At 34.5% G+C, this 27,830-nt stretch overlaps 1 protein-coding gene across 1 annotated transcript in view; it reads right to left on the bottom strand.

Moving 5' to 3' along the window:
- Window positions 1-27,830, bottom strand: part of ABCB5 (ATP binding cassette subfamily B member 5) — a 112,541-nt gene that overhangs the window by 25,590 nt on the left and 59,121 nt on the right. Inside the window, 7 exon segments of the mRNA XM_068549803.1 lie at window positions 817-1,021; window positions 10,545-10,627; window positions 14,865-14,942; window positions 15,137-15,241; window positions 16,193-16,336; window positions 20,443-20,583; window positions 24,486-24,674. Of these exon segments, the coding sequence (XP_068405904.1) occupies window positions 817-1,021; window positions 10,545-10,627; window positions 14,865-14,942; window positions 15,137-15,241; window positions 16,193-16,336; window positions 20,443-20,583; window positions 24,486-24,674 (945 nt within the window).

Below are 27,830 nucleotides of genomic sequence, written 5' to 3' on the forward strand. Positions count from 1 at the left end.
TTTTGTAGTGCATGAAGAAAATGGATGAGAATGCTGAAATCTTGAGGAAGACAAAAAGAAATGAATGAAAAAGTCTTGTGATCATTTTTCACAATAGAGAAAGGACTGAAAACAGAACCTTAGAAAATAGTCCTTTTTTAAAAACTAATATGGTCATTTTATTTATTTATTTTTTACTAATATGGTCATTTAAAATCTGAAAAATAAAACATTTGATTATTTTTCCAAATCTACACATGCAACCAAAGAAGGACCAATATGTTTTATTGGTCCATATTCTAAGTTTTGGTGTTTGGTAAAGTGACTGATTGAAAAGCTAGTGGGAAAGGACACATTGCCTATTTGACTGCAGTTATTGATTGTATAGTCTGAGATTACTTTAATAATACAAAAAGGAAAAAAATCAAATGGCACATATACAGCTAAAGCTCATGACATAAAAATTAAGACTTATAAGACTAAGTGTTTTCTGTAATAGTCATAAAGATCTGTAAGGGGATACTATTTTATTTCCACTTTACAGAGGAAGAAACTGAAGTCCAGAAAGGTTGATGTAACTTGCTCAGATCACACATTTGTTAGTGGTAGAATCTGGATTCTAATTCAGCCAATTTGACTCCAGAGCCTATGCTCTGAATTATGCACCCTATTGCTATGACATTATCTACACCCCATCTTAAACTGATCTGTATGAATTTCAATACATATACATCACTTTACAGATTCCTAAGAAAGGAAGTTATGTATTGTAAGGATAGGAGCTCTTATTGATTTTCTCTTAAAATGTTATGATGGGAACAACAGTCTTTATTTTACCTTTCCAGCATGCTTAAGTTCTTGCTTATCCTTGTTGGCAAATCCAGTCATTGCTGCCATTTCAATCATTCCTGTCAGAGCAAGTACCGGAGCAATACTCAGAATCAAGAGTGTCATCTCCCATCCATATATGAAGGAAATGATAACTGAAAGTCCCATATTAGTTGCATTTTGTGTTAAGACACCAACCCTTGAACCTGTTGCGTATAATTAGACATATTTTGGAAAAAAGTCAGTTAATTTTAAATTTACAAGAATTGCCATTATAGTTTCTTGCAAAATAAGATAAGCTTTCTTTTTTAGGATTTATACATAGATTTTTATTTTGAATTTATACTTAGAGATTAAATAATAGTTATAGTTTAAAAATGTCCACTACTAAGGAGTCATTATGTTTTATTTGTCTATATTATGTCTGATATTGTCCTTTGACATGTTCGTATAATTTTTGAATATGTTCTTACTTTCTGACACAAAAAGATTTTCCAGGCCCTACACCTGAAATCTGTTATTTCTCCAAGGAGTCCCAGTTCCTGTCAGTGGAGAATGTTATTTAGGAGTTACTATATGAAGAAAAAAAATTTTTAATTAAAAAAAAATCAATATATGGTGCTAGTTGTGTTCATTATCAGTGGAATGTTAGTAGATAGAACTGGGGAGTGTGTGTGTGTGTGTGTGTGTCTGTGTGTGCATGTAGATGCATGCACTCATTGAAATCTATATTTATTTCTCTATTTACATTTCTTGAAATCCATGAGTTCATACCAATACCTCCAGTTCCAATCCAAAAACACAAGGTTATTTCCAGCTTTCTCCCTTCTAATATTTGTTATCCCCTTCTTCAACAGTGAGAAACCTGGCTCCCATTTTCTTTAACAGAGTTCCGTGATCAATCTCTCTGCTATCATGCAGATCGTGACCAATCTGCTATCATGACCCCTGTCTCTCCCCTGCATGCATACCCTCCTCACTCTTCTCTGGCTTGGCTTTCCCACATGAGGCTGCTGCCTCACATGGATGCCCAACTTACCATATGTGGGCTCCAAAACCAACCCTGCCCCTTCCCCTTACACTGAAAAAGGGCCGGTACTTTTTAGCCACTACACTGTAGTAGCGCTGAATGGAATGATTGAGGATATTCATTGAAGTATATACTTTGGATATGATATCTTGCATTCCCTTTTCTGCACTTTATAACTTGATTTCACTCAGCAAAGGTCTAAAGAGGCAATATCAAGATAGAAAAGGAGTTGGAAACATCATGGTATGAGGTAACTTAAAGGAAATTTGGAAAAAAATCTTAAATTAAGTAGAAATATCTTCATAACTGTTTTACGAGAACTTCATGTCTTATGGATTAACTTTCAGTGGGACACATGTTAAGTAATAAACTGAAATGTTAAATTCCTTTATGCTGTGATGAAAAAATGAAACACCTATTTACCTAGAAACACAGCTATAATCAACCAAGATATCAATTCACATTTTCAAACATATGTTTTGCTCTGATCATGAAAACATGGCCATTGGAAAAGGTCTAAATAATGTTAAAAATTACATCCTTCCAGACATAAATACATACATTCAGATTAGGATTATTGTGTGTATTCAGCTTTGTATCCTGCTTTTATCCCTTTACATTATATAGCAAGCTTTTTCCTGGGTCACTAAATAGTCTTCAAAAAATATTTAGTAGATTGATTCCAATTTTTCACTATTAAAAGCAAAGATGTAATGAACATCTTTGTGCAAAATATTTGTGCTCATCTTTTACTTCCTAATGTTAAATTCCTAGCCTGGAGTTACATGTTAAAGGGTATATACTCTTACATTCTTCATAGATACTGTCAAATTGCTTCTCTAAAAGATGATATCAATATTCACTGAAGTACCCCCCAAATTAGTATCATCATTAAAATAACAATAAAAAGCCCTCTTTCTCCACAGGGCTCTGACTTATTCTTAAAAAACTTTTGTGGTTTTAGTTTCAAGACTGCATCTGAAAATGATCCACTATTTTCCCATTTTTTCACTGAACTATCAAAGAAAACTCCAAAAAAGTGAAAACAAATAACAATAGCAAACACCAAACAAACCACTAAATACTGAAAACTCAGACAGGTAACACGTTTTAAATGCTTTAGGGCGTTATACACTAACTCTAAGCTATGAGGCTGAAATAAAAACGTCATTTGGTACTAATGCTTACTTACACTCTGCCTATTGAGAGTTTAAGGATGATGCAGAGATAAAAGATGCTGTATATTATGGACTGAATGGTCCTACACCCCCCACCCAAATTCATATGTTGAGGTCCTGACTCCCAGTTCCTCAGAATGTGACTGTATTTGGAGATAAGGTCTTTAAAGAGGTAATTAGATTAAAATGAGGTTTTGAGGGTGAGCCCTACTCCAATATGACTGGTGTCCTTATAAGAAAAGGAAATTTGGTTGCAGACATGCTTGCATAGAGGAAGACCATGTGAGTACACAGCAAGAAGAAAACTATAAGTCAAGGTGAGAGGACTCAGAATGAAACAAACCATGCCAACACCTTGATCTTGGACTTCTAAGTTCTAGAACCATGAGGAAATAAATTCCTGTAGTTTAAGCCACTCAGTCTGTGGTAGTTCATTATGGCAGCCCTTGCAAACCAATATACTGTACTTGCTCCTCTCCTCCCACCCTCACCATGAGTTTCAAAGTTATATAGATCAGATAGCTGGACGAAGAGGCTGTGGAACTTAAGTACTTGTACTGTTGAAGGTCCCACCCCACATCAGATTAACTATGGAATGCTCCTACAGCCACATAAACATATATAGTTTTTGCTATAAAATAGTTAGAAGTATTTTTAAAGATTACAATCAAGTTTTGTTAAGAATAAGATAGTCACTTCTTTTAGTGTAAAATTTATCTAAATATTACTAAGAAATTACTTACCATCAATTACTTGATAGCTATGTTTTTAGGCCTTTATACAGTCATTAATTTCCACTTTGTACTTTCTTATTTTGAGGTCAATGACTTTTCCTTTTTCAGATCTCAGTTTTTGGCATGATATCTATATTAACAAAAGTGTAAAACATATCCAGTTAATAGTTATTCTTTTCTGTTTGGGTATTTCCTATTAGGTGGCCATAATATAGTTCCTTTTTTCACCACCCTCCTCTGTTTTATCCTATTTACTTTAAGATTACAGCTTTTTACAGGAAATCAAAAGAAAATGAAGCAAAAAGGTGAGAAACAGGAAAAGTAAAGACAGAAAGCATGCTGAGGATTGTAGTTTTTGTGTATAAAATTATACAGTGTGTTGGAAAAAGAGATAGAGGTACTTATCAGAGGCACACTAGATGAATATTTGAGAGTCACTTAAAATTAGTCTAAGGAGTATGCACACCAACCTCATGTCTAAAGACATCCAAGTGTAAACTTGCCAAATTTTTGATGGAACGGTCTTGTATTTGAGCTTTTTGTTTGGGACATAAGAACTTTCTATAAAGTGACTTGCACTTGCATAACCTTGCTTATTCAATAAGCTTGAGTTAACCACTCTTGTACTAATCTGCTTCTTGAAAGTAAGGTCATATACCTTTCTAAATGGCATTTTAGTTTAAGCTACCAGAAACTTACTGAAATATTCAGTCAACGCAGCCATGGACAGGCCACAAACCCTGCCTTTTGGTGATAGTAGTAGGATAAGAAGGATCTGAATATATCTTTCCTGTTCCAGGAAGAATTAACAGAAAACAACGGACATTTGGCCTTGAACAATACTACAAGAACTAAAAGAAAATTAAAAATTGCCTTAAAGACCTAGAGGAATAGTGTAGGTCTGGAAAGAATTTAGAACTGGAATCAGAGGAAATTTAATTAAACTTCTTTAGATTCTTTATCAACATGCATGAAGATAGAATTTTTCCTTGGAAATCAAGAGCAGAAAGTCATAATTAAATAGTTCTGCAGATAACAATTATTTATGGAGTATCTACTATATCCAAATGCTATGCTAAATGTGGGTAATACAACTTTGATAAGAAAGTTCCAGCGGAATAGCTGCCATAAGAAAATAAATGGAAAGATACTCAGTAAGCAAGTGTAGACATAAAATTCTATATGGCAGGATTTCTGCTTCTGGCTAACATGAAGAGAGGGAATGGATTTGTCCTCCCATCCGAAACAAATAAAAAATAGACAAAATATATGAACCAATAGTTTTCAAGATATTAGACCTAAGGCAACCAAGGGTAGAAATAGGAAACAAATGAGGTGAGCCCTATGTTTGCCACAGTTTACCCCTTAAAAGAGCTTCCAGGCTTCACAATAGGAAGGGTAAACTGAGATAGAGCCCAACAGACTCCGTAAGTGGAGTAGACAAAGCTGAGTCTGGAGAGGCCAAGGAAGCTAGAGTTTGCAACACAGAACACTGAAGAAGAGAGAGGTATACAAAAAGAGAAATCTGGATATCTGCAGAGGGTCCTCCTTGAGTATTCAACTGAACAATGCTTGGTCATACCAGCCTGACTGAAAAACCTCATGATTCACTGGTCATTGGGTAGAGTATACTGAAGGGTCTTGCCTCAGTAGTTGGCTCCAGTCCTGCTTAATAAATCTTAAAATCAAGACCCCCCCCCCCAAAGATCAAACTGTTCCCAAGTAATTTAACTGCATCCCAGAACAAAACAAGAATATTTCTAGAAATACAAAAATATTCAGCACCCCAAAATGTTAAATTCACAATGTGTGGCATCTACTCAAAAATTACCAGGTATGCCAAAAAGCAGCAAAAAAGGACCCATAATGAGCATAAAAATCAATCAGTTGAAACTGACCCAGAACTGACACAAATGTTAGATTTAGCAGACAATGACATTAAAAGTTATTATCATTGTATAACATACATTCAAAAAGTTAAGAGATAAGGAAAATAAATGAAAACGACCCACATCAAAATTCTACAAATTCAAATGTCAGTATCCATAAATAAAGTTTTATTGTAACACAGCCATGCCTCTTTGTTTACCTATTGTCTATGGCTGTCTTACGACTATAATGATGGAGTTGAGGGGTTGCTAGAGAAACCGTATGTGCCGCTCTCCTCACTTTGTACTGCTGCTCAGTGTGATGAGATTGTATATAATTTGGCAGCATGTTGAGTGCCCTGTGTGTTGCTGTACTGTAATATTTCATCCTAGTTTTAAAAATTACCACTGTATGCCCATCATCTAAAGACAAGAAAGGAAGAGAAAAGTGGACTTTGGATGTCCTGCTTTTAAGGAAGGCACAATGGACTGTGGATCACTTTGTGTTCTAATTAGATGTCACAGTGCTGTCTTTATTATGCCATGAGACCATATAGTCTTAAAAATATACAAAATAGGTCGACATTAGCAGACTAAGCACGCATCACAAAATTCCTAATTCACAGGAAAGTAACATTTATAAAAATTAGAAATGGGAAACAAATGGAATGGAAATAACACAAAATGAAATAACACATCTTAGCAGAATTTCTTCATAAAACTAAAAAGTGAAAACAAGGCTGAATCTAAAGTAAGTTTCTGAGTGGCTCATTTATTAGCTAAGCAAAGAAAGTCACTCACAGATAGTGAGTTAATTAAATCATGCTTGATTGCAGCAGTGGAAGAAATGTGTTCAGAAAGCATAAACTAATATCAGATGATTAGCGTTTTGATGAGAACAACTGCTCAAAAAGTTGAGAAAAACGACAGCAATATCAATTGTCAGTTGAAAACCAAGGTAGGTCATTTTGAGTAGTTTTCCCTGGCTCTTGATGGGTCGACATACGTTACTGATACCGCTCAACTGTTGGTTTTTTTGAGGAGTCGATACTGAGTTTGAAGTGACTTTAAAATTAGCTGCTATGAATAGTCTGTGTGGAACAACTGAAGGTGAGAATATTTTCAAAGAAGTTGAGAGATAAACTATATGAGTATAACCTAAAGTGTAATCTGCTAAGATGTATTACAACTGATGGTGGCAAAAATATTTGTAGAGCAGAAAAAAAAAAGGCTTAGTTGGACAAATTTACAAAGTTTGTGAAAATGTAAGGTGTTTAAGGCCTATTGTTATTCATTGTATTATTCATTAGCAAGTATTTTGTGGAAAATAAATGAATTTATCACACATTATTGGACCAGTGGCGAAGTTCATTTGCTCCTACAGACCTTACTATCTTTATTTCTTTTTTTGTCAAAAGTGGAAGCTGAATTTCTTGACTTGTCTTTCCAGACAACAGTTTGAGGGCTTAGCAGTGGTAGTTTCAGTGCAAAGTTTTGAGTTCAGGGCTGAGATTGAAATTTTTTTTTTATAGGAAGGACCACCTTTACCACTATGGTTATGGATATTAGCTTTTGCTGTAGACTTGATAATGTCTCAATGAATTCAACCTAAAATTGTAATGCAAAACAGCAATTATATGCCAACCGTATACTGTGGTAAAGTGATTTCAATGACTACTCACATTGTTTGAATTATAAGTAATGTTAAGCTGTTTTATACACTTTCCATGTCAAAAAGTTAAACCAAAAAGTGAGGTCACCATTGTCCACGTAATGATACCCTAGCTCTACCTAATCAATTCACTGGGCTCTAGGAATTAATAAAGGAATTTTTTATTTCTTGGGACAATGTAACTGTAGTTCTGATGAGAATTCTTGGAACTAACACTGTGTCTGTCGGTATATCAAGTATACACTGTGGCATCAATTACACACTTTCATGTGGACAAAAGTGAGGTAAGACTTCTGGTTGATGAAAAGGGTTTGCTAAAATATACAGAAATAATACTTTGTAATTTTGTGAAATTCAGTCTCCCAAAGAATTTAAAATGGCTTTATACCTTTAATAAAACTACATACTACACAGAAAATAGTCTGTTGACAGATGTACTGGCACTAAGCCATTACCTTGGGCTGAAATAATACCAGTTAAATTGGTTGTATTCAATCAACTATTTCAGGAATCATTTTGTCCTATAACCTTATTTCACTAACATGTTCTTCTCATGACTCTCAAAGTATCAGAACATCTAAAAATAGCCAGGAGCTTATATTTTTGGTGATTAGTAAGGGTTTCAAAATAATATTTACTGTTATTAAAGGGCTAGTTTATAAACATTCACCCTAATACATTTGATAAAATAACATGTAACTGAAATTACATGATGAAGAAACTGAGATGGAAATATCTTAAGTTGATATGATAGGATATATGACCCCAAATTATTGTATCCTGATTCATCTCTAGTGTGGTGTGTCTTTGTGAGAAAAGAAATAGTGGACAAATAGGATTAGTAAATAATCTTCCTTCGATAGAAAGAGAATCCATTCAAGTTAGATATGAATCTACCTATATATGGCAAAGCAAGGGTTTATGTGAATTATATGCCAGTAGACACAGTCTTATTCTTGGAATTCTTCTTTGGTTGCTATGCTTTCCAAATTCTGCAACTTTAAATGTGCCATCAGTATTCCAGCCATCTAGTGTTTAGCTACTACTTCTTATTTAATGAAAATGATTTGACTTGCCCAGAAGTTATCATGAGACCAACATTTACTAACTGAAACAGGAAATTTTCAAATGATTCAAATAGTATTAGTCAAAGGCTTATAAGGAATCACACTGACAAATATTCTCATTAATTTTTCTTGATGAGAGACAACATTATGTATTAGAAAAAACTAATGGGTATTAGGAGAGTAATGTTGGTCTTTAGTATTAATTTGTTCTTTTCATTGAGGTAAATACTAAAAGAGATGTCTCATATATAAAGTATAGCTTATAGTAAGAATACCTATTTCACTGGATTCTTAAAAGATCTGAATGATGATAGGTAGTAAGAGAAAAACATGCACACAGAAAAGGAAAAAAACCCAAGTTTTGTAGAATGGGGATTCAAAGGGAATTATAGGGATTGATACTTCTGCCAAAAGTAGTGAACCATTGAATTTCTAAACACAGATGTTGTCATTTATCTGATTCTATTGTGCTATGGAAGATTAATGCTATGCTCATTAGTTAACTATTAAGTGAAATTTTATCCATCATTTTCTTCCCACTTATACAAGTAAAATCCAGCTCCTCAGCCTTACTTTAAAATTTAAATACTATCTAGTGAAATTTAGAGTCTTGTTTTCAAAATTATCAGAAAGAATTTCAGGAAGAGATGAAGATGATGCCCCCTTTCCTCTTGAGCTCTCTCTACATCATAAAATTAGTTTTCCAAACCAATACAGAAGCATGTGAATATTCATAATTGTAACCAACTTGTTTTATTCTCTAGTAATATAAATCTATCCTTGTATGTATATATTGAACAAAGAAGTCTTGCAAAAGTTACAAAAATTAGAATAGTGGCCATGTCCTGTGGAAATAGCTTCCAAAAGAAAATACAATTTTGAAGAGCTGTTTTAGTTGACAATTTGTTGCTCTGGTAGCAATGCTGTAATCAACATTTCAGTATTTCTAAACAACAAAAAAAATACTTTTAAGATATTTCTGTCATTCGGAGGTGCATCACTGACTTTCCTTTTCTCTCACGTGAATGATAAGGAAAAAGGAAAGTCTATAATTCTGCTACAGTTCTTATTTTAACAGAGATCAAAAACTTTATCTCACTTAAATTAAAAGTGGGAAATCTTGTTTTGCATTCCTTTTCTCAATTATAGTTGAAATCCTGCTTGTAATATAAAGGTTAATTTTATTAAAATAATTGGAAGAAAACTAATAAATTACTCTTCATCTCTTCCACACTACTCTACTCCCCATAAATATTTAAGCGTCACTTTGACGTACATTATGCTGGTCATTCTGTCATTGATTTTGAATATGGTTCATAAACATGAATTTTATTTATACATATTGTGACCAGTCATGATCACACATATCTCTTTAACTTGATCTGTATAACAACTAGCACAGAACCATTTCCAGACACATATGAATTTAACATGTTACATATTCTAAATAAGATTTTATTTTCTGGGGGGAAGGAAAAACTAAACTTCATTCTTTTATTAAAACTTCTAAGTTACGTGTGTGTGTTTTCATTTTGTTACTTTTTCTTATCTTACTATTTAATTCTGAGCTCCTTTCTCTAACTCATTCTTGGTATCTTCTTTAGTCCTCTGGTTTTCCTATTACATGTCCTAAATCTCCTTTATTTTTGGTTAAAAATGTCCAGAACTGAAAGGCTTCTTTGTATCTTTCACTGAGAGCTCCCTGTTAGCCCTGAGACTTACCTGGTCTCCTTAATGATGTGGGTCATCTCAGCATAGCTCACATATATGCATAGACACATGTGTGTACATGCATGCATGCATACCATATACATACACCATTTAAAAATAAAAGCAGGGACTTCCCTGGTGGCACAGTGGTTAAGAATCTGCCGGCCAATTCAGGAGACTATGGGTTCGAACCCTGATCCGGGAAGATCCCACATGCTGTGGAGCAACTAAGCCCCTGAGCCACGACTACTGAGCCTGCGCTCTGGAGCCTGCACCCCACAGCTACTGAAGCCCGCGAGCCTAAAGCCCATGCTCCGCAATAAGAGAAGGGACCGAAATTAGAAGCCCATGCACCCCAACGAAGAGTAGCCCTCGCTCGCCACAACTAGAGAAAGCCCGCGCACAGCAACGAAGACCCAACGCAGCCAAAAATTAATTAATTAATTAATTAATTAAAAATAAAAGCAATATACATACTCCTTGAATTTGTGCTATATCTATGGCTAATATCGTTGTCAAGGCTCCTGTGCTGTTTTCCTTACCATCAAACCAGGAGATATCCTAGAGAAAAAAGGGAATTAACATACGGTCATCAAAAAGGTTCTTTTCTGACTTGCGATTTTGCTATATTAACTTAGAAGCCATTTGCCTGCCTCCTTATTCACAGGCCCTTAATTCTTGTAAAAACTATGGATCAAATAACTTTTGTTTCTTATTTCACAAAGATCTATATTTAGATACAAACTGAAGAACTTAAGCCGAACAGCTTGGGCTCATTACCATGCTGCAATATTGTATAATAATAAATGTTTAAAATGGTCATTTCGAACCACAAAATAATTTGTAATTTTACTCCACAAGTAATTTGTGGAGAGCAGATTTTACTTAAAAAATAAGGTAATGCACAACACAATTTAGAAATATTTCCAAACCTTTCTGTCTAAACATATAAATGATAAAAAAATTTTAAAAAGTCTGTCTCCTTCTCTTCAGGACCCAGATAGGTGAGATTTTCCCTGACACTTCATATCCCCCCTTAGACCTTATAAGTACTGGGCCTTGTGGGAAGCTAAAGAGGCAGAAGGACTGCTGTAAAAACCCTGCAGCCAAAAAGCATGCAATTTGAAAGAGACAGGTCAAAAATACAAGCAATAAAAGCCTAATATTATAACCAATTTCATTTTCAACAGCAAATAGAGATAGCACTTCTTAGCACCTCTCAACTTGAGGAATGCTGATTTCCTTTTATTAGTTATTGACTATTTCCTCCCATGCACTCAAACCACTTATATCTCTTGTGGATTAAACTACATGCAGACTGTCTCTAAAAAATGACTAAGTTTTAGTGAGTGAAGAGCAAAAGAACTGTTGGCTTACTACAACCCAGCCAGGGCCCTGATGCCCAGGTTACACATTTTTGCCAACTAAGAAAACAAAAGCAAGAGAGATAGAAGGCTGTGCATTAATCATGCTGTTGTGTGAGAAGAAAACCCCTGTAGAGGAATGTGGCAGCGGCCAGGGGGATTACAACCCCGGCATGACATCACTACTCTTTAAACTCCTGGATTGGGAAGGTGTCCCAAAGAGTTTAGGGTCCTAGACACCCAAAGGGTATCTTATAGAGATCATGATATGCACTACACAGTAGCCACTTTGAGAATACAACCCGAGTCAAGAGCCTAACATATCGTGAACACACATCAGCAATGATAGTAACTACAGCACTTTTGATCTAGAAGACATTACCTGTTTTTTATCGTATACTAAAATATATATATATATTTTTTACATTGCATAATTCTTTCTATATTTCAACATGACATGGAATACACAAAGAATTTTTAGATACAATATAAAGTGAAAATATAGAAAAAGAATTTATCATTTACTATTACATTCCTGATTCTATAGTATAGTTATTGCTATAATACGCAAGGCAAAGGATACATATTTGACTAGTCTTAGTCTTTCTCTGATGTTCAATCAGCAAGATATCCAAAACTGCTTTTCAACAAGTCAGCAATTATGCACTCTAGGGATTGTTTTCCAGCGTAGGCATTATATGCTAAAACACTTAGCAGAGTTTCTCGAACACAGCTGGTATTGAGTAAAAATTAGCTTGCTTCTTCTCTTCCAGGTGGTAAAATGATTATAAGCTAGGCTAGCAGGTTTTCTGATACTAGTAAATCCATTTTTTTTCCTGCCAATAATTCTATTAGAAATAAAAAATTACAGTAGCACTATCATAAGTGCGTGGTATGTCTTTTCTCATTTAATCATCACAACTCTATGAGATAGATACTAAGACTATCCATATTTTATATACGAGGAAACAGAGGTACTGAGAGATTAAGTAACTTGCCCAAGGCCACATAGCTGGAAAGAACTGAGGCCAGGATTTAAACCTAGGCAACCAGATGCCAGAGTTTTTAATTAACTATCCTGTTCTGCCTCCCATCTAACTGAAACGTTACAGGTGAGTTTCATGACATGTTTTTCCTGCTTCAGGATTTGTTACCTCAAATCCTTTTGGAAGTAGCTTTTTGAGATTCCTTAGTGATCTCCACTAATGCCATCATCTTATGATTTAGTGACCCTCCACAGAAGCCCTAGCCAATCCAATTTAGAGAGAAATAGGCAAAAATAAACTTCATATCTTTTAAAAAACCTGATAGATCTATAGGTCAATATTTATCCTTAAGAAATATAAATTTAGCTTTAAACACAATAAGCAATGGATTATTTATAACCACTGAAGTCAGCAACAATTAGAACATTCTTTTCAACTGGAAGGATCTCAAGTCATCAAATAAAATAGAGATTTTATACCTACAAAAAGACCACACCTGATTCCATAAATACCTCTACTTCAACTGAGGTTTCAAAATGGTTATAAAAAGCACTGCAAGTCTCAGCATGATTTCTAAGACTTAAAATATCTTATCTTAGGGAAAAAAAACCGGTAATAGGAGTTAGGGCAAAACTGTACATTAGGAACTTCCCTTACTACAGACAAAAGTGAAATTCGTGAAGACATTTATTGAGAAAAAGCCAAATACATTACTCTTTTCTTTCAATTTAAGAAAGCAAATAAGCAAAACGAGTGCTAAAGAATGAAGAGGGAAAACAAATGGTAAGCTGAAAGGGGCTCAGGTGAATTTATGGGAGAATTTAATAACATCTGCTAAATAGCACAGAGTTTCTGTCTGTTTGTCTTTTTATGTGTTTTGAAGAAGAAGAGTTTATGGCTTACAGATTGCTGTATTCTTATGGGCAGAAGCTACTTTATCCAAGAATGTTACTGTCCTCCTGTTCACATGGCTAATGCTAGGCAAAAGAGTAAGGTCCAGTATCAGCCATCAGGATATTGGATTAACAATATCCACCGGTTTAACTGGCTTGTGGCCTTGGCACTCCTCCACCAAAAGCATCCTGTATTCCTCTAGAAAGAAAGTTCAAAGTAATGATTGGAAAAGTTAAAGTTTATACTCTTTTATTTAAAACATTCAGACATTCAGGGAACATTTTCAAAAGTTCCTGAAAATTGAAAATAAATGTCCTTGAATGTGTAAAAACATAAATACACAAAGAAAAACAAAAATGAGCAAAAATTGTCAACAAGTGTGAAACATAGTATTAGTTAATTAAAAATCCCACCTAATTTCATCAAAGATTTGAGGTAAAGACATAAATTGTTCATAAAAAAAAAAAACCCAAAAGTACAAGCTTAATGTGAGCGAGACAAGATGTGCAGTCATTAAATCATTTTATGACCCTTTAAGTAGATTTTTGTTTTTCTGGATTAAGGGGTGTCTGCAGTTGTCTCTGACAGGACCTTTTTGAGAGAAGACATTAGGCACCAACTGCTTCAGAGCATTAAGTTGCTATGGGACACCTCCCACTCGCTTCATTTTGTATCTTGCTGTCCTCTAAGAGCACACAAAGGCGGAGGAGTTTTGTTACTCAGCAGTCCTTTGAGCACTACTGCTAAAAGTCACAAGATGTAAAAACTGGTTTTGACGACTCGCCTGGAGTGACAGTAACTCTACTTTTGAAAAGAAATGACCCTGGCAGGAAGCTATTTGCTCCTACGCGGTGAGCTCTGGTGACAGAAAGTGTGGCAAAGGGCTTCGAATGATTACTGGCTTTCAGGGTAACCCAATATACCTTGGCCTTCTGAAAGAATTTTAGAGGTGCCAGTCTGAGACATTCCTGCCATTTGCCCCCAAGACTCACTTTTCAAGATTACTATTTGATACACCTAGTTTTAGTTATTTCACAGGTGTGAATGATCATCTGTGGCAAGCCGACCTGCCAGCTAGACTGATGTTATCTGAATTCAGAGAATGGCTGCCTTAAGAAGTCAGCAATGAAAAAACTTAAACTGTGCATATGGATGAGAACTATAGAAATTAACTCCTTTTTAAACATGTTCCCCAAGATACTGTAGTTCTTAACACCCCTTTTCAGTTTTAATTTAGCCTCCATTCTGATTCTAGAACAACTACATTATACATTAAAAGAGATTTGTCAAGATAAACGCAAGGAACAGGGAGTGGACTCTAAATCTTGTTTTCTGTAAACTGCGTTTTTGAACATAACAATTTTGGACTTGCTTCTGTTAGAAAATACATTACAGTAATTCTAATACAGTTGCTGCTTGGTACACAAAAAGGATGCTTTTAAATGATCAAAGGAAAGGTTATGTCAAGAAATTGATGTGAAGAAAAACTAAAAGCTAGAATATTTTAAAACACATTTAAAATAAAATAAGAAAAAAACCCAACTAAACACTGACCTGATATAACATGGCTTTAAATGCCAAGTGTCTTAATCTCATGGTTAAAATTTCCCCTGCTCTGCCATAAAATAATCCCTGGAAAAGAAACAAACAAACAAAAATCTACATTTATTCTTCACTGTCTTATCTATTTCTTTGGAACATTTAGTTACTATATTTACTTATTTGCATTTTATTTAGTTATTATATTTAGTTACTATTTTTAACTCAAATAGGATGACATAAAACAGTAATCACGTACATATTTGTTTAATTCATTAAAAGTTTACCTGAATGAAATAACTGACAAAGCAAATAATACCCAACACTACAAATATCATGGAATAAATTTCTGCATCATGCTTTAATGTGGTTTTATCATCATTTTCAAACATCTGAAAAGGAATAGATTTTTTTAATCAGGTGATTGGAGGAGGATATATTATAAAAGAAAGAAAAAACTAAAATGTCTATTCATCAGGATTTTAAAAATGAATTTCAACATAATAATTTCCACACATTTCTGGGGAAAAAATGTACCATTATTCTATCCTTTACGTTCATAAATAAAAAAAAAATTCACTACAATAAAAAAAAAATTCACTCAATTCTCTCACTTAAGCTATGTAAATATAGGATCAGACAAATGAGTCCTCTATCTGCTATTAATATCACCACATATTTTCGAAGAAACTATTGAAATTAGTTTTCTGATTGAGTTATTATTTCTAATAACTTCTCATAACTCAGGTTTCTTAATATTCCTCTATTCAGAGTACTACCTGCAATATGAGACCTTTATAAATTTCTCTAGAAATTGTTCCTAGAATTAGTAGTTATACATATACTGGCATCTATGTTGACACAGCGTAGCAACAGTCCAAGAGACTGAAGACTTAAGGTGGCTCTAATAAGATCCGTGAATTCATCAGCTCTCCTGGGTTCCCCAGCACAATCCCAAACTCTCATTATTTCCTCTCTCTGAGCTGGCTGGTAATAAAAAATGGCCATTGTTCGGACCAGTTGAAAGAAAGAGTGGTCGCATTTGTCTCTTTTATTACTTCAGTGCTTTGGAATGCTGATACAGCACTGGAGTCAGAATTAGAAAACAAAGCAGTTTCTTTACTGATTGCCCAGTCAACAAGGTCCAGCCAAACACTTCACAATAGAGGCTGGCTTATCCCCTGAGAACATTAGTTAACCTTTCTATCATGGATTCCACACTAGGGGTGACCTACTACACGTCCCAATTTTCCCCTTGCTGGGTCAAAGTATACCAGGTCTGTTCTCTCAGGTTACATTTTGTTTAAAATTTTTAAAAATATTAGCAAATAAATTTTACTTACAGTTACAATTTTTGCAAAGATGATGGAAAATACTGGATGAACAGTTCCATTTAGAACAGAAGCCAATGTCCCCAGAACCACAGAAGGCCATTCAGACTTGTTTAATTTAAAAATTTTTAATAGAGAAACTTCAGGAAGACTTATCTATAAATAAAATACCTTGGTTATAACCCCAGTTTGAGAGCATAATGGAACCTAGAGAAGTTAGCCAATCTTGAATAAATCTATAATGTAAAATATCAAATATAATAGGTAACAGAGTAGAAAGTAGAATTTTTCTTAGAAAAATTTTACTGCCCATATTACTGATAAAGATCTGAAAACATAAAATAAATTTTACACAAAAGTGACTATCTGTGCAACTTATCACCTTTTGGCATTTCACTCAGTCACTATCATTAAAAAAGTACAAATTAACCCACATGTTCTGAGAGCTAAGACTCACAGAAGAAATGACAGGCCTACTTTCCTTTACACCTGTTAAACTGGATTGAATATCATGCTCTAGCATAGGACAAAGTCTAGATAGGAACTAAGCAGAGACAAAAGATAAAAGTTTTCCTAGCATTTTAAGCTTGAAAGTTTTCTAGTTTTGTGACTTATTTATGGAAACATTTTTCTAATATCTTGGTTAAAAGCTTGTTTTGGGGTTCCCATTTATAAGTTAAGTGCTGCAATATCTGAACATATTACTTACAGTCACCAAGCCTCAGTTTCCTTATCTTCTTGAGGAAGGTATCAGTTCCTATCTTACAGGATTTAAAAAAAAAATATTTTATATTGGAGGATAGTTGATCTATAATGTTGTGTTAGTTTCAGGTGTACAGCAAAGTGATTCAGTTATGCATATACCCATTCTTTTTCAGATTCTTTTCCCATACAGGTTATTACAGAATATTGAGTAGAGTTCCCTGTGCTATACAGTAGGTCCTTGTTGATTATGTATTTTATGTATAGCAGTGAGATCCCAAACTCCTAATTTATCCCTCACCGCCCACCTTTCCCCTTTGGTAACTGTAAGTTTGTTTTCTAAGTTTGTGAGTCTGTTTCTATTTTGTAAATAAGTTCATTTGTATCATTCTTTTAGATTCTACATATAAGTGATATCCTATGATATTTGTCTTTCTCTGTCTGATTTACTTCACTTAGTAAAATAATCTCTAGGTCCATCCATGTTGCTGCAAATGGCATAATTTCATTCCTTTTTACGGCTGAATAGAGGATTGTTTTTATTTTTTTATTTTATTTTATTAAATTTATTTATTTAATTTATTTATTTTTGGCTGCGTTGGGTCTTCGTTGCTGCGCGTGGGCTTTCCCTAGTTGCGGTGAGCGGGACCTACTCTTCGTTGTGGTGCGCAGGCTTCTCATTGCTGTGGCTTCTCTCGTTGCAGAGCAATGGCTCTAGGTGTGTGGGCTTCAGTAATTGTGGCTCGTGGGCTCTAGAGCGCAGGCTAAGCAGTTGTGGCACACGGGCTTAGTTGTTCCACAGCATGTGGGATCTTCCCGGACCAGGGTTTGAACCCCTGTCCCCTGCATTGGCAGGTGGATTCTTAACCACTGAGCCACCAGGGAAACCCGAGCATTGTTTTTAGAATTAAGCTTAACTCAGTATTTGCAAACAGTAAGTACCCAATAAATGTTAACTGTTGCTGATGTTATTATGAAAAGAAGGATAATGTTATGCAAAATCCCAGATCTTATACAGAGAAAGAACACTGCAAGTAGCTCTGGTATCTGCCAGTCTTTCCTGGGATCCATGGAGGGTGCTATGGGGAGGTAGTGGTCACAATAATCAGAGGATAAATAACACAATGGTGAATTCCCTTGTGAATGGTGAATACTCTTGTCTGGAATATGTAGGGGATTTATTTCAGAAACTTAAAAAATCTTATGAATAATTTTGTAGTGAGTAATTATTTTGAATAGGAAAGTAGACAGCAAACTACGAGGCATTTCACATGTTAAAACTTCCTCACGGCATTCACTCTTGAAGTAATGGTGTTTACGAACCTAATAACCAGAGAAAGACGTCAGGAAAGACTATAAAATAGTTTATAATTCTTGCTTTAATTTTAGTCTGGCAACTATAATAGAAACTCCATTGTTTGAATAAAAGAACATTTAAAATTCTAAAGCCTCTAAAGTCTATTTTCAGGATGGCTAAACCTGGGGTTACTTAATAATTTGATTACCAATTATCTTTCTTTCTGAAGTTTTCTGAAGATTATCATCATAAAGAGCCTTACTTTTCAGTTAGGTCACTGTCCAACAGAATATACAGAAATTTTAAAAGTTCCATTCCAACTCTTTGTGGAGCACTAAATACAGATTTTCTTTTTTGTTAAATTCTTTATAAAATTACGTCATTTTGTAAGGAAACTAAGGCTTAGCATGTCTTAGGAACAACACCAGTAAATTACAGAGCCAGTAAATGTAGGAGGGCTGTCTTGCTCCTACAGAATAATCTACCCTTTTGCCTCTAAAAATATAAAACAGATGGAAAAAAATGGGTGTTACTTAAATAAAGTTATAAGATAGAAAAGAATAAAATGAAATAAGGTAAAAACAAAATGAAAATTTTTAGTAAAATCATGAAGGACTCTGTGCTACCTGTGTTACAGGTTATAGCATGTTTTAACAGAATTTGATATAAAAATATATGAAATTAGAGGCATTTTGTAAAGAGATATGAAAAGGTTTAAAAAAGCTAAACAAATCTCTTAAAGATTTTAAAATTTAATCTGATATGTTTTAGAGCTTTATTGCATTATAATTTTCATGCAATAAGCTGCACATATTTAAAATGTACAATTTGAAAAGTTTAGACATAACTACACACCCATGAAACCTTCACCACAGTCAACATAGTGAACATATCCATTACCCCTGTAAGTTTTCTCCTGCTTTTGTATTCCGTTTCTTCCATACTTCTCAGCTGCCAGTGCTCTTCCACTAAAACCACTGATGTGTTTTCTGTCACTATAGATTGTTTTGCAATTTCTAGAGTTTTCTTTTAATAAATGGAATCACACAGTATGTGCTCTTTTCATCTGGATTCTTTTGCTCAACATAATTACTTTGAGATTTATTCATTCTGTTGCATGAATTCATATTTCATTCATTTTCATTGCTGAGCAGTATTCCATTGTATGGATATACCACAATTTATCTGTTGACATAAGTTTGGGTCATTCCAACTTTTGGGCTGTTACAAATAAAGCTGCTATAAATACCCACATACAAGACTTTGTGTGGACACATGCTTTCATTTCTCTTGGGTAAAAACCTAGAAAAGGAGTGGCTGGATCATAGTAGGTGTATGTTTAACTTTTTAAGAAACTGCTAAATGATTTTCTGAAGTGGGATTACTACTTTTTTATTCCCACCAACAAAATGTGGAGTTCTAGATGCTCCTCATCATCACCAATACTTGGTACAGTCTTTTTAGATTTAACCATTCTAATAGGTGTATCATGACATCTCGGTTATGATTTAATTTGCATTTCTCTAATGCCTAATGATTTTAGGCATCTTTTTGTGTGCTCATTTCCCATATGCACATCTTCTTTGGCAAAATGTCTATTAAAATCTTTTGCCCATTTTTCAATTGGGTTATTGGTATTTTTATTACTGTGCTTTGGGAGTTCTTTCTATATTCTGGACACAGTCCTTTATCACATATGTGACTTACAAATATTTTCTTCCAGTTTATGGCCTATGTTTTCATTTCTTAAAAAGTTTTTCAAGGAATTCCCTGGCGGTCCAGTGGTTAGGAGTGGGGAAGCAAGCATGGAAACAAGTGCTCCTTGCCCAACTGAACAAAGCTATTAGGGTCGTACCCTGGGATTGGAAGACTGGATCCCGTACATGCTAGTGCTTATCTGCATCCAGTGAGTGGAGATAAGCATGACTCAAATATATGACTCAAATTGATCTTGAGCATCACTGTTTGTGATCTGTACCACACCTCCTGAGCCAATGTTTTTACCCATGGTTTGCCACATAGGAAAGGATTTTCATGAGATTTCTTGCCCCAACAATTTCCTCTGACATAAATGCAGTCTTATTTGAGGGCCTCTTTCTTATAGTGTCACAGTGATGTTAGAGTGAAGTTAGGGAAAGAATTTGGTTTGGTAAACTTAGTGCTATAATAACATTTTATTGTAAATAAGTTCTAAATGTTATAAGGATTGTATCAAAATTCATTGGAGAACATGGTGGTAACTTGTGGATAGTTGAACCATTACCTCTTTATTTTGGATGGATTCCTCAGACTTGTCAGTAAAGTCTGACTTGATGCTATTCATAGAGCACAGAGGAATTGAGCTGATATCTTTTTCAGTAGACTATGCCATTGAGTTCATCTGTTCATCAGCTTTTTTAATATCCTAAATGGAGAATATACATGTTACCACTAGAAGAATGCCTTAAAAATTCAAAGCAACTTTATTAAGCATCCCTCTAAAATTGTACTGCTTCTGTTATTGAAAGTGGTGTATTCCTGAGCAGTTCTTGCTAAAGTTTTCAGACTTGATACAGAGACAGTAAGCCCAACTCATACTAAAATGTTAGTGAGTAACAATAGTTTTTATTGTGCCTTTTCCCCCAAAGACCTGTACAATTAACTAGAGAAAACAACGTCTTAATTCAAAACAATTATTCCACTAGCAAGGACGGATCTTAGTAAAAGAAGTTTGTGAGGGAGATGACTCAAATATACCCTCTCTCTGATCCCTTCTTCCCAGCCTTCTCTGGAGCTTACAGATTGATAACATATAGCAAGGCAGTTAAATGTGAGGCTGGTCCTGGGCCTGAGATAGATCTCAGGAGACAATAACATTTTCCAGGCTTGCCACTGCTGCCCATTCCAATCTGACCAAAAAGCAAAATTGGTGGGGCCAGCTCCAAAAGAATGAGAAATTCCGAAGCCATCAAGTTAACCTTAAAGCTGCTTAAATCATAGAATAGGATAAAGTTCTAAACCAGATTGCTCTAAGTCTAGTTTTTGTTTTTCTTGCTACTCCAAGAAATAAGACCAGTTTCAGTGGAATAAAGGAGTTACATATTCTCTGCTTATCTGAATGTGGTGCGAGTAAATTTGTGACTTCCTCGTGAAGAGATGGGAGGAGGGGTGAAGACAGAAATGAAGAGGCCAGTTAGGGTGATGGTGGCCCTGACCGTGGTGGGGAGTAGAGATGGAAAGGCTTAGATAATTTTAGGTGCAAGGGAGATGTACACGGAAGGCTTCCCAGGGACACCGTGATTCTTTAACAAGATTAACAACTGTTAATCAGGCATTTCAAACTACCATGAACTTTAACCAGCTCTCCTAATATCTTTAATCAGACATTCCTTTATGCTATCACTTTCTTTTTTTCAGTAAATTTCTCTACTAAGAAAGAAATTTTTTATTTGGCATTTTTTCAGGAGCTATTTACTTTGTGGCAAGTTTAAAATAAAATTTTTACTTCTCATAATAAAATTTTCTAAAGAGGTGCTTTAACAGATCAAAGACAATTCCTTTTCCTGAGAAGGCTGCTAGGCAGAATAACAATGACAAGAAGTTTTGGTATGTATGTATCTCTACCTGTTTTTATTTCATTTTTGTGCGAAAACTCACTAAAGGAAGCTCACAGACTCACTATGTCTGTAAATAATTACGTACATCCTAGATAAATAACTACAGCATTAAATCTGTACCTGATTACAGCAATAACCATGGTTTGAACTTTCCTTAAAAGTTTGACTGGATAACAAACGCTAATGCTAAGAATGGTAATATAATAAAATTTATTATGCTAACAATAATTCTAGGTACTTTACATAATTGAACTCATTTAATACTCAATATAATTAATTAATATGTTATTATTATTTTCCTCACTTTAGAGTTTAGAAAACTGAGGCACAGAGAATTTAAACAACTTACCCACAGTCCAAAAACTATTAAGTGGCAGAGTAAGGATTTCAACTTGCTGTGTCTCCAGAGCTTGTGACTGTAACCATTTTCCTACGCTGCTTTTTGGGATTGATTTTCTTAGCAGCATTAACTTTGTAATACTTATGAAAATCATGAATTGTCATAAATTGATTCATTTGGACACTATAGGCAATAGTGGCAAATAAATGCATCCAGAGTTTCAGAAATGTTACTGTTTATGTAGATACCATGTATGTTATGTTTACTATACATTTCCCAGAATATTAGAGCTGTTCATTGAGTATTAATATTTAAAATTGTATTATTATATCAGAATGAACATTATTTTAGGTAATCAGAGAGTACTAATCCATTTTGAATAAGGTATTTTAAATTTTCATACACTTATACCACAAACATTCCATTTTTGTTTTCCTTATGTTGTGGAACTCTTTCACCTAACACCTAAAAATGGAGTTTTAGTTTAGTTATGATGAAAAATAAAGAAGTGTTCCTTCAAAGAAAGATCTGAGTGTAGTAGTTTTTTAAAATCTCAAAATAGGGTTAATTTGACTACAGTTATTTCCTTTTATTGTTACAATTATTAGTTTGAAAATATTGAACTTTATAACTTCATAAATTGTTAAGTCTACTATGGAATGAAAATCATGCAAATTCAACTGGCAAATAACATGTACATTTTATTTTTAAAGAAAAATATAGCCTAATATAAAATAAAATTGGAATCAAGCAGTTTTAAAATCAAGCAGTTTTAAAATCAGTATAAGATTACATTTTCAAACTTTTAATTTTTTTTTATTATCATTGCTTTAGAGGATGTATTTAAAAATCCTTCATTCTAGAATTATGGAGAAAGCTGGGGTTTGAAATTCTAAGTTTGATGAGATGGAGACTCATAACTTTCTAAATTTCCTAATTTGTGAAATAATAATGTTGATATCAAAAATATAATCAGAAAGTTGAAGAAGTAAAATAAACCAAAAAAGGCTGATATTAGTTGTCTGCAGAAGACCCCTTGGAAAGAAGGCTGCCTTCCAGACCAGGAGATGAAGGCAGAATGAAGAAGAGACCTAGAGCATAATCACTATCAATTATGTTAATGTGCCCTAATGAAAGAACCATGTGAAATTCAGTAGCGTAGATCATATGCATGCAGACATGTGGATCCTCAAAAACAGGAGTTTGTCAGTGTGCCTCCAGGATTATCGTGCCTCCTCTTCATTGCCTAATATGAGCTTTCTGGTCTACCTGTGAGAATTTGGTGTGTACACGGTATGGATATATGTGTGCATCCTTTCATTCAGCAGATAGATTTTGAGTGTGCCAAGCACTGGGGTAGGTGCTTCCGACACAGGAAGTCTCAGCCTTTTCATAATCTGACCTTCATTATCCAAATTTTCCATTATTCCCCCCAAAACTCATTACTCATGGAAGGCTGGTCTCCTTTCTGTTTAGTTACAAACCAAGTTCCTTATTACTTCCACATTACCTAAATTTCTCCTCCTTTTCCACCTCCTACCTTTATTAAAAAAAAATTTTTATTTATCTATTTTTGGCTGCATTGGGTCTTCATTGCTGCGCACGGGCTTCCTCTAGTTGTGGCGAGTGGGGGCTACTCTTTGTTAACGGTGCGCGGGCTTCTCATTGTGGTGGCTTCTCTTGTTGTGGAGCATGGGCTCTAGGCACACAGGCCTCAGTAATTGCAGCATGCGGGCTCAGTAGTTGTGGCGCACGGGCTTAGTTGCTCCATGGCATGTGGGATCTTCCCGGACCAGGGATTGAACCCGTGTCCCCTGCATTGGCAGGCGGATTCTTAACCACTGTGCCACCAGGGAAGTCCCCCTCCTACCTTCTTGCCTTCAAGATTTCTTCATGAATACTTCCATGGGTAATCTAGTTCCCTATATCCCCAACAATCTTGTTTCTTATTTCTACAACTTGTAACATCTGTATGCATGATTCTGCATTTTGCCTCTGTAGCTAAGTTTTAAGTCTTTAAGTAGGGATTGTGTGTTATATTTCTTTGTGTTCTAACAAAAAGATCACGGAATATAGAGTTAGATTGTTCTGGATCTGCCACATACAAGATTTGAAGCCTATTTGTAGTGTGCCTGGCAAATATTAGGTACTATGTAACAATTAGTTCTTTAACTTTCATCATTATCTAGCACAATGCTGAGGATATTAGACTCACTGAATTTCTTCACTAAGGAACTATAAATAAACCTTGGTTGCCTTGTGAAACCTAAGATTATAATTCAAGACTTCTATTTTCTAGCATGGCGTGATTTCTGAAAAGTCAAAAAAAATAACACCTGCAAACATAACATTATGTCATGTAAACATTACCTGTGACATTGCAAGTGAATAATATAGACCTTGTTTTGCCATTAGTTCAGCATGTGTTCCTTTTTCCACCACCATCCCATCTTTTATAGATGATTTTGAGTAGGGTCTTAATGAAACAATAGAAGTTTGCCAGGGAGAAAAAGATGAGGGGTAATCATGATAGAGGCTACAGCAAATCAGGCAGTTGGGCTTAAAAGGGCATGCATTCAACAGGTGAATGGATAGGTGCACATATACAATGGAATATTACTCAGCCATAAAAAGAATGAAATAATGCTATTTGCAGCAACATGGATGGACCTAAAGATTATCAAACTATGTGAAATAAGTCAGACAAAGATAAATATCATATGATATCACTTACATGTGGAATCTAAAAATTGATACAAATGAACTTATTTACAAAACAGAAACAGACTCACAGATATAGAAAACAAACTTATGGTTACAAAAAGGGAAAGGGTGGGGGGAAGGGATAAATTAGGAGTTTGGGATTAGCAGATACAAACTATTATATATAAAATAGATAAACAACCAGATCCTACTGTATAGCACAGGAAACAATATTCAATATCTTGCAATAAACTATAATGGAAAAGAATCTGAAAAAGAAAATATATATATATATATATATATATATATACACACACATATACATATATCTGAATCACTTTGCTGTACACCAGAAACTAACACAACATTGTAAATCAACTATACTTCAATTAAAAAAAGGGCATGGATTTGTGAAGAATATTGAGGTTTACATGTAGCAGAGTTGTTTGAAGAATGGAAGGTCATGGGGCTAGGAATAGAATTTAGGGCTAGTTAATGTAAAGCAATTCTAACGAGTGTTTCTTCTGTATGGAACAGAATTTACAGGAAGTTTCTGAACAGGGGAATGGTGTATATAAATGAAATTTGTTCTTTACAAGTTATCCATCACTCTGTTTTTACATATGGTTTCAGGACTTTTAAGGTCTTTCTAAACCCTTAGATTCTATTTTTTCCATACAAGCTATTTTATCATGTTTTTGAGATTTAAGAGGTTACAAAATAATCAAGGTAAAAATGTTGATGCTGTGGTAAATAGCTACAGACATAATAGTTTGAACTGTTTTTATTGCTTTTTTTTCTCTTTTTACTCCTTAAGACAACTTAATTTATATATATATATGATTAATTATTAACTACTGATGGCAAAAATAATTATTACTTTTGAAAATATCTTACATTTTAAAGAATGTTAGAGTTTAAAAGGTTCTATAACTAACAGTTCTCTGGTTTTGCTCACACTGTCCCATGAGCTGATTTGGAAGGTATGCTTATTTTCCTCTAAGAGATAGAGAAACTGAGGCTCAGGAAGTTATGTGATGGATGTCAGTCCACATAGCAGGCAGGTGGTAATGCTGAAACGCACACTCAGGTCCTTTGAATGCTTTAAGTCCACAAACCCCGCTGCATCTCTGTGAGATGTCTTCCTGTTAATGTGACTAAAGCGCTTTGCATTGACTGCTTCTTAAACCCTGCAAGTTTTCTTTTCCTGTACCTTACACCAGCACTAAGTGTAGGCTTTTCATTCGGCCTACTCTTTTTGTAAACTTCTGTAAACAGTTTTACACATGAACAAAGTAGAACTATTCAAACTCCTTGTGTTGAAATGCAGGTAATGATGAGAATTACTGATCCTTAAGAGTGATCTTACAATACTGAGCATGCATACCAGAGAGCTATTTTCAATTCTATAATATATACTTCATTTAAATAATATTTATAAACTCTACTCTCTAATAGTTTATACAGTATGATTTTAAAAATGGGTGATTTCTGAATTTTGTAAAATATAAAAAATAAATATATTGGGAAAGGAGAATACCAAGGCAGTGTCTCAAAAAATGAAGAGTCAATTGTATAAAATAAAAGACAGAATTTTCCTTTGAACCAAGATGGAGTATCAAGGATAAGATTTATTCTCCCACCTGAAACCAAGAAAACAACTGGAAAAATGGTTTTCAAAACACTGAATATTTATTAGGCAATGAAGCACAGTGATCCCTTGAAACACAGAAGGTGAGAACTACAATTGCCCCAGCTTATTTCCTTGAAAGAGTTTTCAGGGTGCAGTGTGTGGAGGAGGAATGCAAGTGGAGTTGGTTGACTTGCTGAGTTAAGGAGGTGGGGTTAAGGGTCTGGGAAGACCAAGACAGCAAGAGTTCACAGAGAAGAGTGCTAGAGAGGAAAAAAATGCAAAGAGAACTTGGGAAATCTTTAGAGGATCCCTCTCAAGTATTCAATGGAGAACTGACTGTAGAAGAATGTGGAAACTACTCAAGGCTAGAGAAGGAGGCATCTGAAAGGATTAGAGGGTATCATATCTGTTCCAACCAGCATGACTGCGAAACTTTATAATTCACAGGGGCATTGGGTGGAGTACTCAAAAGAGTCCTGCCTCCATAGTGGAGAATAATTTGCTTTAGACTAAAAATAGCTCTGGTCTAGCCTAACAAAAATGAAAAGCAAAGAAAAAAATGTCAACTTGTTTCTAAGTAACAGTTGCATCTCTCAGCAAAAGTCAAGAATATTTCTAAGAATATAAAAATAACCAGACCCTACAAGGTAAAATTCACAATTTTTGACACCCAATAAAAGGTGGCCAGGCATGCAAAAAAGCTAGAAAATACAACTATTAACAAGGAGAAAAATCAATTAATCGAGACTGCTCCAGAACTAACACAGATGTAAAATTTAGCAGACAAGGACATTAAAGAAATAAATAGCACTGGAAATGGTAAATACATGGGAAATTATATAATTTATTCCTTATTATTTAAATCTCTTTAAAAATAATTGATGATTTAAGCAAAAAAAAAGAAAACAACAGTGAAAACAATGTAGCATTGGGTTTATAATACATGTATAAGTTTATAACACATGTATATTACTATTAGATAATTAGATAATTATAATAATAATAACTTGAAGGCCAGAAATGGAGGAATGGAAGTATACTAATGTAAGTTTTTTTACTATATGAGAGGCGATGTAATATCATTTGAAGGTAGATGGTGATAAGTTAAGGGTATATACTATAAACCCTAAACCCATCACTGAAATAACAAAGAGTTATAGCTAATAAACTTACAAAAGAGATGAAAAGGAATCATAAAAAGTACTCAGGTAATCCAAGTGAAGGGAGAACATGAGGAAAACAGGAACAAGAGCAGAAAAATAGCAAAGATGATATATTTAAATTAATTCATATCAATAATCACATTAAATGTAAATGGTCTAAATACTCCAATTAAGTCAAGGATTGTCAGACTGAATACAAAGCCAAGAACCAACTGT

Source organism: Eschrichtius robustus, chromosome 8 (assembly GCF_028021215.1).
Source record: "Eschrichtius robustus isolate mEscRob2 chromosome 8, mEscRob2.pri, whole genome shotgun sequence".
NCBI lineage: Eukaryota > Metazoa > Chordata > Mammalia > Artiodactyla > Eschrichtiidae > Eschrichtius > Eschrichtius robustus.